This window comes from Anthonomus grandis, chromosome 9 (assembly GCF_022605725.1).
Source record: "Anthonomus grandis grandis chromosome 9, icAntGran1.3, whole genome shotgun sequence".
NCBI classification, from domain to species: Eukaryota; Metazoa; Arthropoda; class Insecta; order Coleoptera; family Curculionidae; genus Anthonomus; species Anthonomus grandis.
The window spans coordinates 7,389,133-7,401,162 of record NC_065554.1 but is presented as its reverse complement, the minus strand read 5'-3'; the positions used below and the strand labels follow the sequence as shown (position 1 = coordinate 7,401,162).

General features: G+C 31.5%; 1 protein-coding gene across 1 annotated transcript in view; it reads left to right on the top strand.

Annotated features, from left to right (window-relative positions):
- The window catches only part of LOC126740184 (uncharacterized), a 180,102-nt gene extending 168,886 nt beyond the window's left edge, over positions 1–11,216 (top strand). Inside the window, exons 7-9 of the mRNA XM_050446115.1 lie at positions 2,071–2,220; positions 2,278–2,508; positions 10,982–11,216. Coding sequence (XP_050302072.1) covers positions 2,071–2,220; positions 2,278–2,508; positions 10,982–11,092 — 492 coding nt within the window. The 3' untranslated portion in view covers positions 11,093–11,216. The remainder of the gene's footprint in view (positions 1–2,070; positions 2,221–2,277; positions 2,509–10,981) is intronic.
- The last annotated feature ends 814 nt before the right edge of the window (positions 11,217–12,030 follow it).

The following is a 12,030-nucleotide window of genomic DNA, read 5'->3' as shown; positions in this document are numbered from 1 at the left end:
AAGCAATAAAAACATTCATTGGAAAAAATTCAACAAAAGTTTCTTAAGTATCTATCCTTTTAAGTTGATGGTTTTTACTCTCCACGGGGCATTTCATATAATCTACTTTTAACTCGATTTTCCGTTAAATCACTTGAATTCAGGAGAAACAAAACCTCTGTTGTGTTGTTGCATAGAATTTTGCATGCGGATATTATGTGTTCTGAATTGCTAGATAAATTAAATTTTTGTGTACCACGATTAAATTCTAGGAATACTAAAACCTTTTACTGTAGCAAGGCAAATACGAATGTACTCTTATATTCACCCCTATATGTAATGTGCAATAACGCTAATAAAATCTCACAATATTGTGATTTATTTGTAGGCTCTGGTGCTGAAGTTGTAAGAGCGTTTTTGGGATTATCCAATTAACTTTGCTGTTTGTATTGTTTATGTTTTTTTCCTTTCTTTGAGATTTAGGTATAAGGGTATTCATTTTGTTGGTTTATAATTTGTGGTTGCTTATGTTTATATAGGAAGCTTAATATTTTTGCTATAAATTATTAAAATATAGTTTATGTGTATGTCTTTATTATATCTTAAAAATTGTTAAAACATTATTGTAACATTTGGCTCTGTAAGTGGTTTATACTGTTGGGCTGTATTGCTAAAAATAAAATAAATAAATAAATAAATAAGTCGCTCGCTCTCTAGGATAGATATGAATACGGAGATTGGCGTATAGAGTGCTCGCTTCTCCTTTGCTAGAGGCTTCAGTTGACTTTGCTCCGTCAATCTTTGCATTAAAAAATACTATACCATCAGCAATGGTACTAATCGAATACTAAACATCACTAATCTATACTTAAAAAGCTCTAAAGCTACAGCAGGCTCGGTCTGTCGTGTACACTAGAGAGACACACACTACTACTATTAACCGTTATGCAAGTAGGCAAAGACTATAGCAACTGTTTCTCAAACAGAAATATATAGCATAATCCTGGCGGAAGATTAACTAATCAGAAACAAGGTAACTTATGGACCAAGAGACATAACTGCAGTAAGGGTAATTTTAAAAGAAACAAACAAAAAACAATGTCACGGTCTCATAATTACATTTTGTTGGCTACACGTGTTTCGCCGTGTATAAGCAGAACATCATCGGGCCTAAAAACAATTAAAAGGGGAGTTTAATATACAACCATTCGCAAAATAAAATAAAATTACCTTAGGACCTATACATACACTCTAAAACTTACAACAATAATAAACAAAATAGTGAGATTAGAAACACAATATATAAGCAAATAAAAAAAAATAAAAAAACAAAAAAAAAATTTGCCCAATAGATGTTGTGAAATCACTTGTACCAGAGTCTGCTGTAGGTCTGACTATTGCAAACACCACAGAGTTAATCAGGATTCTACATAATCGTGTTTTGATACCCATACATGCAACGTCAATCGGAGGCAAGTCGCAAATTCTTGCTCCCAGAGGGAAAGTATGCCTGGTAACCGAAGTAATGCATCTTCACTGATCATGTCATTTCAATAGACGTTTGTTGAAATTTAAACTAAGTAGGAGCCCGCTAATCAGGGCATGCTACCACGAAGATGAGGCAATGAGGCAATATTTTGAAATTGTCCTGATTACTGGTTGATACACCGCAGAATTCTCGGAACACCCCGTTCATTCTTTGGAATGATTGGGAGACCATTCCTCAGCCATGTCGTCGCCCTCGTTGATCTGAGGGTTGCTTCTCTCTTCTTTCAACAAAGACGTACAGTAGGCCTACAATAAAACCACCAAAGCCAGTTTTAATTTGCGTTTAATTCTTTAGTTTCTAAGAATCTAAGCCAATAAGGATCCAAGACTGTTAAGACAAACTGGTTCTTGATATAATATTGTGCCATTAGGATTACCTAGCGCGCTAACATTTGAGATGGGCAAATTTTTTAAATTAAAGAAAGTGTCTTTGTGGATGTCCTTTTTTACTTTTATATTTTTTTATAGGCGTAGATATGCTCAAAATGAAATTATTATCATTCAAAAAATTTAAATAAATATAATATTAAAATACATTTTTAGCAACTTATCAATCCACTAAATAACCAGGATGTGGTGGTATTAGAACAAGGTGGCCCAACAGAAATACCAGTAAAATACATAGATATTTCACTGTCGCAAACACCAAGACCCCAATACGTTTATAGTGGCAGTTTGGATCATCGTTTTCAGGTAAATTTTATAAGTAGGTCTTTAAAAAGCAAATTAATATTTGCGATTGCACTTTAGGGACGTCAATTTCCGAATGTCCAACACTATACGAAAGATTATGTCCATCCTGGATATGAATCGACAACGGCATCGACACCTGTTTACAGAAAGCCAATAATTCGGTATACATCAACCGCTGTGCCACCAACAGTGAAGGCTCATATTTTACATAATGGTGATAATGGATTGTACCATATACCAATTTCTAGTACATACGCACCACCTGCTGCATTTCCAGGTCATAAAAATGTAAGTATGATTCTATTATAGTATTTAAAGAAAGTAGCAGACTCAAATTGATTTTCTAGGAATAAGAATGTTTTACTCTTCAAAGTTTTGCTCTTTGCTAAATTTCACATATGTTGAGATAAATCTAATTAATTAAAAATAATTTAGTTACATTTATTTACGTTACACATAACAAATAATGAAATATTTATTGATATTTTATTATTCTGTTTAATTTCAGTTCAGTTTTCGTTCAACAAATGTACATTTGTTTTAAAAACTTTATCTTTTAGGTCAATTAAAAAAATTAATAATTTTAAGGTATCTAAGTTTACGATAAACTAGTAATTTTTGTTCATGATTAAAAATAACATTTTAGTATTAAATTTACAAATTATATGGATTTTCTTAGGTAACCTTTTTTTCTTGATTTAAATATTTAAATGTTGAAAACAAAACTTGTGGGTTACTATTTAGTTCTGTAAAATGTTCTTTTTTTCCGTGCATATTGTTTGTTCTTTTTTAATTTTTATATGTTTGAGATTTCACACAAGATACATAAAATAATATTTTACTTCTGATAAAAATTGCTGCTGCTTTGTAGATCTTGCAGGATCAATTAGTTGCAAACAATTACTATAAACTGCAACAGTGACTGACTAAAAATATTAAATTATTCAAAATGGAATTTCAATTCAGAGGCAATGTTGGTATGGTATTTAAAGCTTAGTTTAGTGTTTAAAGCTTGAATGCTAATGGTGATCCTAGTTTCCTATTTCCTGTAAAGGCAATAATTTTAATATATAGGCAATACTGGGTGCAATATTTGGTTCTGAGTTGTCAAAATAATAACATTTATAGTTTTTCTAATAATATTTACATGAGCCATCTATAGAATGACCTATTCACAATAAATTTAATATTTAGAATTATCAATTTTGACATCCGTGAATACTTTAAATTTACCTTATTGAAATATCTGCAGGGTGGCTGACAAAACAGCAACCAAATATTGAAACAATAAATAGTTAGCCCTAGATGCTAACACATATAGATGAAATGAAACTGATTAGAATTTGTAACATAATCTTCCCAAAATGGATACCAAACATACTAGACTTAAAGAGGATAATAAATCAGATGGCGCGGCGTAGCAAAGTATGGATTTTAAAAAAGCCTCACAGGTTTAGAGCAGTTTTCGGTGTATTGTATATAACATAAAATCTAACAAAATCTACAACGCTTACAAGTTGAGAAGGAGTACCGGGTAATAACCTGTAGTAGCGTTCTTCTCAAATATCACAAAAGGTGTAAAAAATACCATTTGGAAATTAAATAGGAATTTTTTAGCAATTCTAAGTTGAGTTTAAACCCGTCACTCCGAACTAAGAACATGTGAACTTAAAGCATGAAATCAAAGTGAAAAAAGTCCCTTAAGTAAAAGTCTTCACAATATTTTTTTTAGGTAAAAAATTTTAAAAACAGTTTCAAAAAAATTATGTTTATTAGACTTAATACCATCAGATACAGGGTGTTCCGTTGATCATGTTACAAACTTCTAGGGCAGATAGAAAACGTCAAAAGAAAAACAAAAGTTCATATAAACATGGGTCCGGAAAAGCTTCCTCAGGGAGCTAGGGCTCTTTGAAAATAACCTTTAAAAACTAGTTTTTTTTAATAGCTCCGGAACTACTTTAGCTACCGCAACCAATTTTGGGAGGTAAATTACTGTTAGTACGTTTATTCTTTTGAACCTACTAAATAAAAAAAATATTTACCAGGGGCTTCAGAATCAGGAGGGTATTTGGTAAATTTAGGCCCATTTCTTTAAGACTTTAATTTCTGCCCGTTTGGGCATTAGATTATGATGTTCCTATGCTTTTTACATAAAAAAGGTGCTCTTAGTAAAAGTCGGTAAATATCACCGTTTTTGTGGAAATTGACTAAAACCAAACTAAGATACAGCACCTGAATTAATTATTTTAATAATAATAATAATGCTAATTCATTGCCACTGTCAGTATTTTTTAAATTTGTCACTGTCAGTATTTTTTACATGATATTAATTCCCTTTTTATTACGGTTAAGTAATAGAAGATTACACTTTTGCTGAATACGCCGATATGCATTTAATTTATGGGGAAGTTCGATGTTATGGTAGAGCTGCTTCTCGACTATATGAAGAGCGGTTTCCCGAAAGGCGAATCCCAGCTCACACAGTTTTTGAAAGGGTCAATCAACGGCTCAGGGAGACTGGCTCCATTAAAATAAAAACGCCAAGATAATGGCGCGCAAAGGAACATCCGAATCCCGGATTTTGAGGAAGAAGTGCGTCAGCGATTTGAAGATAACCCATCAGTAAGTACTCGACCAGTAGCTGATGCGATGCATGTAAATCATGTTAGGATATGGAACGTTGTTAATGAACAGCTTCTTCGGCCCTACTACCTGCAAAAGGTGCAATCATTAGGACCCAATGATTTTATGCCCCGCGTGAATTTTTGCCAGTCGTTTCTTGACCGGTGTACAGAAGAACCTCAGTTTCCAAAATATGTCCTTTTTACTAACGAGGCTTTATTTACAAAAGAAGGCATTTTTAATTCTAAGAATAATCATGTGGGGAGTGAGGAAAACACTTATGGTATTCATTTTAGGAGCTATCAACATAAGTTTTCGGTCAATATGTGGGCCGGCATTGTTGGAGAACGCTTAATTGGTCCAATTATGTCGCCTCCTCGTTTAACGAGAAATATTTATTTAAATTTTTTAAGAAATGTACTGCCAGAACTATTAGATGATCTGCCCCTAAATATATGACAGAACTTATGGCTACAACACGATGGAGCACCAGCTCATTTTTCACTTATTGTCCGCGAGCTTATAAATGATAATTTTGGAAGGCGCTGGATTGGCCGCGGAGGCCCTGTCACCTGGCCAGCGCGCTCACCAGATTTGTCACCCATTTGTAAATTTTTTTCTTTGGAGGCATATGAAAAGTCTCGTATATGAAACTCCAGTCGAGTCAGAAGAAGACCTGGTGGCCAGAATTTCCGCAGCTGCTAAAGTAATCCAAACCACGCCTGATATTTTTAACCACGTCAACCTTAATATGGTGCGTAGATACAATAAATGTATCGATCGTGGCGGCCGGCATTTTGAGCAATTAATATTTTAAGGTTATTTTTGTAATACCAATCTTTAATAAAATTTGTTTACGTTTTTAAAATTGTTAATTTGTTGGTTTTTTATTACACTTAATTTAATTTATTAATAATAATAGGTAATTCATTTTTGTATCTCATAACTTGCTTTTCGTCAATTTTCACAAAAACGGTGATATTTACCATTTACCAACTTTTATTAAGAGCACCTTTTTTATGTAAAAAGCATAGGAACATCATAATCTAATGCCCAAACGGGCAGAAATTAAAGTCTTAAAGAAATGGGTCTAAATTTACCAAATACCCCCCTGATTCTGAAGCCCCTGGTAAATATTTTTTTTATTTAGTAGATTCAAAAGAATAAACGTACTAACAATAATTTACCTCCCAAAATTGGTTGCGGTAGGTAAAGTAGTTCCGGAGCTATTAAAAAAAAACTAGTTTTTAAAGGTTATTTTCAAAGAGCTTTAGCTTCCTGAGGAAGAAGCTTTCCGAAGCTTTTCCGGACCCATGTTTATATGAACTTTTGTTTTTCTTTTGACGTTTTCTATCTGCCCTGTGTGTAACATGATCAATGGAACACCCTGTATATCATGTAAGAACCTTTAGACATTTTTAGTAGTTACAACATAAGAATTTGTGATGTCACCTTAAAAAGAGTATTGGTAATTTTAACCGTTATCCTAAAAGAGATAGAGTAAATAAAAATATTTATCTTAGTGATAGGGCTTTTCGATTTAACAGGCTGTCATGTTAGATGTTAAACTGAGGAATCTTAGTTGAGTTGGTACTTGATCGTAGAACATAATTCAATTCAAATTCAAACAATACATTTATTCTTCTAAACAGAGTTATGGACAAAGCCTTATTAAATCAAAGTCAGTAGAACTTTAGTAAATATCAAAAAGCAAAATAGAGATACAATTTTTTTTTTCAAATCACACATACATATTTGCTAATCAGGATAAAATATTATTAAAAAATTCATCTAATGTATAATATGCCTTAGTAACTAACAGTTTTTCAAATGCTTCTCAAATTTAATATAAAAGCTAAATTTTTTTGTTTGAAGAGGAAGGTAATTGACAATTTTTTTATCCATATAAATAAAACAACGTCTCATTTGCTTTGAATGTGGAATAGGCAATCGAAGGATATATATATAAGAGGAGTTCCAAACGAACTGCCTCCTACAATTTCTTGCTTTATTATTTAAAGAACACAGTTATTGTTCCAAGCATACATAAGCAACAAAGGGTCAAAATTCTATTTTGCATAAAAAGATGCCATCAAGATTCACGACACAACACTCTACAAAGAGCTCTAATTGCTTTTTTATGCAGAACCAATACTAAAATAAAAAGATAATGGGCAGATGATCCCCAGGAACACATCCTATAACGGAGATGTAACTTTACAAGGGTATAATAAGCATTTTTCTCAGGTAAACGTAAATTTAAGTAATAAATTATTCTAACAACTGCATACTTTTTTTATGTGTTTTGTCAATAATTGTCAATTCCAAAAACTTGTAGCACTGTGAAGTTGAAATCGGCTTCTTATTAATAGTGGCAAAATTCCTTGAACATTTAAAACTTAACAGATTTGTTCTCTCCAACTTTCACAACAGTACTCTGTGATCCACACACTCAAAAGCCTTGGATGAGTCGCAGAACACTGCTGCAGCAACTTCACCTAGTGTGCTATAAAGAAATTGAAGAAGATTAAAAATAGCATCACCCGTGCTCTTGGCTCTTGAAACCCAAACTGTGCCGCGCTTAGAATCTTAGATCTCTTCAAAAATATATAATTCTCATCTTCACTAATCTTAGATATGGTAGGAAGAAAAGCTATTGGTCTAAAATTAGAAGTACTGCTGGAATTTCCCCCCTATGAACCAAGACAATATTGCTTGCTTGTTTAAGATAATTGGGAAATGTATTTAAAGTGAACATTTCATTTAATGTATTCACAAATGCTTGAAGATCATTGGGTGGTAATGCCAAGAGTATTCTTAAAGAGATATGATCCCAACCTGCTGATGTTATAGTTTGATTTTTTTTTATAACATCTCTGACCTCCAAAACATAAGTAGGATTAAAGAAAACTGGATGCTCCTCATTTACATGTCGCATATAATCCTAAGTTGTATATCTACTAAAAACATCCTTGGTGAGTTCAGAATCAATGTTACAGTAGTAAGAATTCAGTGAGTTTGCATGTAAGTTGGAATCCAGTTTAAGAGTTGTGCGGCTTTTCCCCACTAACTCGTTAGCAATATGCCATTCTTTTAATTTAAGAGGTGACTCATTAATTCTCCTACAATAATACAAAGCTTTAGGAAGAGTAATAGTGTTTCTGTAAATCTTCCTACAATTATTGAAATAGACCAGAAATTAATCATTGTCCATAGCAAATTTACGTATGTGATGCAAGACTCTCATATTTGTCCCTGAAACTTTTAAGCCCCTTGTATATGCATTTAATGGCTTGTTTCTTTTAATTTTTTCATTACAATTGGGAACGCTTCATTAGATTTATTCAAAATTGAAAAGTTAAATTTTTCTATTTATTGCCTGTATCCAAAAATCCAATTAGTTCTTTGATGAAGAGACACAAATTTTGCAAAATTTCTCCTAGTATAAAGTCTGCCAAGTTTGTTTTTTTAGTTTACTCAATTATGTTTGTCATTCATTCTCTAGAGAGTAAAATAATCTAAAAAATCTAAAAAAAAAATCAAAAATCTATAATACGTGTTTTTTTGATCAACATGCATGCTCGTTTTGTATATTTACAGGGTCATCAATTATATGAGCATCAAAATTTAAATTGGTTGGAACTGATTTTATCACAATCCCCTTGGAGATAATAATATTACACTTCACATAAAAGAAAAATAATTTACAGAGGGAATACATATACTGGCAAAATTTATCATTATGTTTAGCTATTGTAATAAATATTATACTGCAAAAATTCTTTATTGTGAACTAGCTATTGAAATTATTATTAATTTTATAATATAATATAGAACATAGTGAAATATCGCACCACAGGGTAAAAATTAAATTAGTAAATTTACTTATAGACATAAAATTTTTTGACTGAGAGGATGTTGGCCTTGTGTGAAATGAATTTAATAAAATTATAAAACAATTATTTTCTCTATGATCAATAGCCCAATTAAAAACATTACTTGATAAACAATGAGACGTACAGTTTCAATAAACACATCCTGTTATTGAATACATTTTGTGGATTGAATAACAGTTATCCATAATTTTAGTTAGAGCACTGTTACAGTTTCGGGCACTTGAGTCACTGAATATTAACATTTTTGTTGTTGTCAATCAAAAGATTATCTTGCTTATTAATCTCACTCTTTCCTGGCTTCTCAGTTGTGGCTATTGCCAGGTCGTTGATCAAAGAGTTTGGTCCATACCCTGATTGATTCTTGTGTGGACGTATTTTAGGAATTATTTTATTAGGAGTTATTTTACTTGGCTATTGGTTTGCAAAGCAAATTGGTTACTGTGACTAAATTTTGAAATCTTTTGTTTAAGTTGACAAATTTCATCACAAAAAGAAATTTTATTTGTACTTGTTTCCTCACATTGTCAGTTTCCAGAAGATAAATGGTTGGGATTATACTGTTTGTGTCCATTAAATCAGTTATGTCTTGCAGATCCTCAATAGTTTTAGTCTGGTTAACAATCTCCTTCTCCAAGGAAGCTCTTTCAATTTCCAAATCAGACATCTTCTGCTCAGAGAAGTCTCTATTAACTTTTTTCCGCAACTATAATTTCTTCCTCGAAATCTTCTGTTATAATTAGCCGATTTTAACGGTTATTCAAGTGAATCTTATAGTGAGCATTGATAGTCTTTTGCTTGCATTTTCATGTATTAAAATTTAGTATCCAAAAATTATTACATTTACGACTTTTCGCTTATCTTAATATGAAAAATTGCTTAGTAATAAGCTACTGATATGACATTTTATGTTATCAAATTTTCTTTCAGTAGAGTGAATTTGTTTTACTCAGAACTAAGAGAATATCTTTTTAGCCGTTCTCTTTAACCGGTACTAACAAGAGTCACCAAGTATCGTTTATCTTAAGTATTATAGCAGTCGCACTTCAAATTAAAACTAATTAATTAATTGATACGATTTAGGTTTATGAAAAATACATTTTACTCTAATCCAGCCATCTTCTCTGCATACGTATAATTTTGTGTTCAACTCTTAAGATGAACATAAGGTTACCCTATCAAATTTCTATAACAATGTTGTTTTAAAGATTCCTTTTAAATCAACCGGTAGTTTGACGCAAACGATATCCCTATAAATGCCTGTTATATTTGAATGTATTGAGACCGAGGCAGATAATAGCTCCTGAATATTTTTTAGTTGAGGCATATTCTTGCATCGGTACAGATTTTACATCACTGGCTTAATTATTTTATAATTACTTTGATCTTTGTATAATGAAATTAAATATCGTTGTCATTTTTATATTTCGCAAAGAAGTACTGCTTGGCATCGCAAGCTTTGTAACTTAATTTTAGTTCATTATATCACCACCAGAAGATGCTATAATTAATTGATTTGTTATAGGTTTATTCTGTAGTTAACCACTCAGTAAGTCTCTCCGAAGTATTGGAGGCTTTAAGCCTTTAATATGACTAACACAATTTATATTAGGAGAGAGGTTATAGAAAATGATATTTCTTACTGATTTTTTAGTTTTAACTACCATACTTTTTCCTAAATTCAAAAAAGGGGAGACGTCTATAAAAAATAATATGAAGGAAGTGCTGCTAGTAACATTTTATTAATTTATAATTAAAAAATCTAAGGATTAATGGGAGTTTTAAATCCTTTAGTTTAGCTTAAAAATACCATAGGCTTTTGAAGAACCAGTTTATATCCACACGCATAAGGGAATACTAAAAATATAAAATTTACGGCGTCAATTTACTTGTCCCTGTTATTTGCTGCAGATTGGGCCGGCCAGTTTTTATAAACGCATGCTATTCTATTTTTCACAAAAACATCTTGGAGTTGCTTTTGGTTGATGCTTATCGGTAGATAGCTCCTAAAACAGGCCTCCTCTCAAAGCTATTATTGACGCATAGACGAGTTAAAAGTCATTATTGGTCAAAGTCATAATAAGTTGACAGACTATTTAACAATTGACTTGGTGGTAAATTCAAAACAACCTTTTTAATTTAAGAATACCAAATAAAATCTATAAAAACTCAATAACAAATCAAACATTTATTCTTTAGTCTTTAGCATTTGTTATTGTTAACTTTAATTAATTTTGTTCCAGGTCGTAAATACTCTTAAACAAAGTCCGAATGATGAATTAAGACAAACACTGGAGCAGGAAAATGATCTTCCAGAAGGTATATACATTGTCGGGAAAAAAGGGAAACGATGAATTTAATAATTACTATAGGTTACTTTTTTTAATTTAGATTTTTAATGAAGCCCTTTGTAAATATTGTTTTAAAACAATTTATTTTGTTAGTTTGGATTTGTTTAAAATATATATTTATATATTGCTTAAAGTGTTTTTTCTAATCCATAATTAATATCTATATGCAACTAATATAGGTAAACTTTACTGCTATTATTTAGCTCAAAACAACAATGATTCAGAGCAAGAATAAAACTTTTTCCTATAGTTTTCCGTAGATGGTAACAATAGCTCGGGCATTTTACTTAGAGGTCTCAACAATACCGAAACTCTCGATATATTTTTCCTTGAAAACAATATTTCTTTGTGCCGGAGAAAAATGAAGGTTTCGTTTTATAAGTTTCCTTTATTGGGAAAAGGTTTCATTCAAACATTTTCAATAACGAGAACCGCAATACAGAAAGATAAGTATTCCGGGAGTCGAAATCTAACAGATTGGTGTCAATGAAGAGCGAGGGAAGCAGAAGTGTCAGCATAATATTCGAGAAACTAATAAAATATTATTTCGTAGAGTTTTTCGAAGATGCCGAGTTTTATAATATTTTATTTTTTTATATAAAGTAATAATAAAAAACGTATGAAAGTATAGCGCACTACCGATTGTGTCACTTTAAACCAAATATTAAAAACCCCTAATTTGCCACCACACATACAAGTACTACTTGTGTATCTGTTACTGCTTCAGTGATATTTTAATACATTTATTATCGGATTGTATTGTACTTATTTATATTGTATTTAACAAATATTATTATTATTATTGTGTTGTTTTAAGCTCAGGAATTCAGATATATCCGATGAACTTTTGGGTGATATGTGATATGAACAGCAGTGCTGATTTTGGCATCAATTTGTAGATGTTTTCATTGAATAGTTGCTTAATGTTCTTGATCCGATTA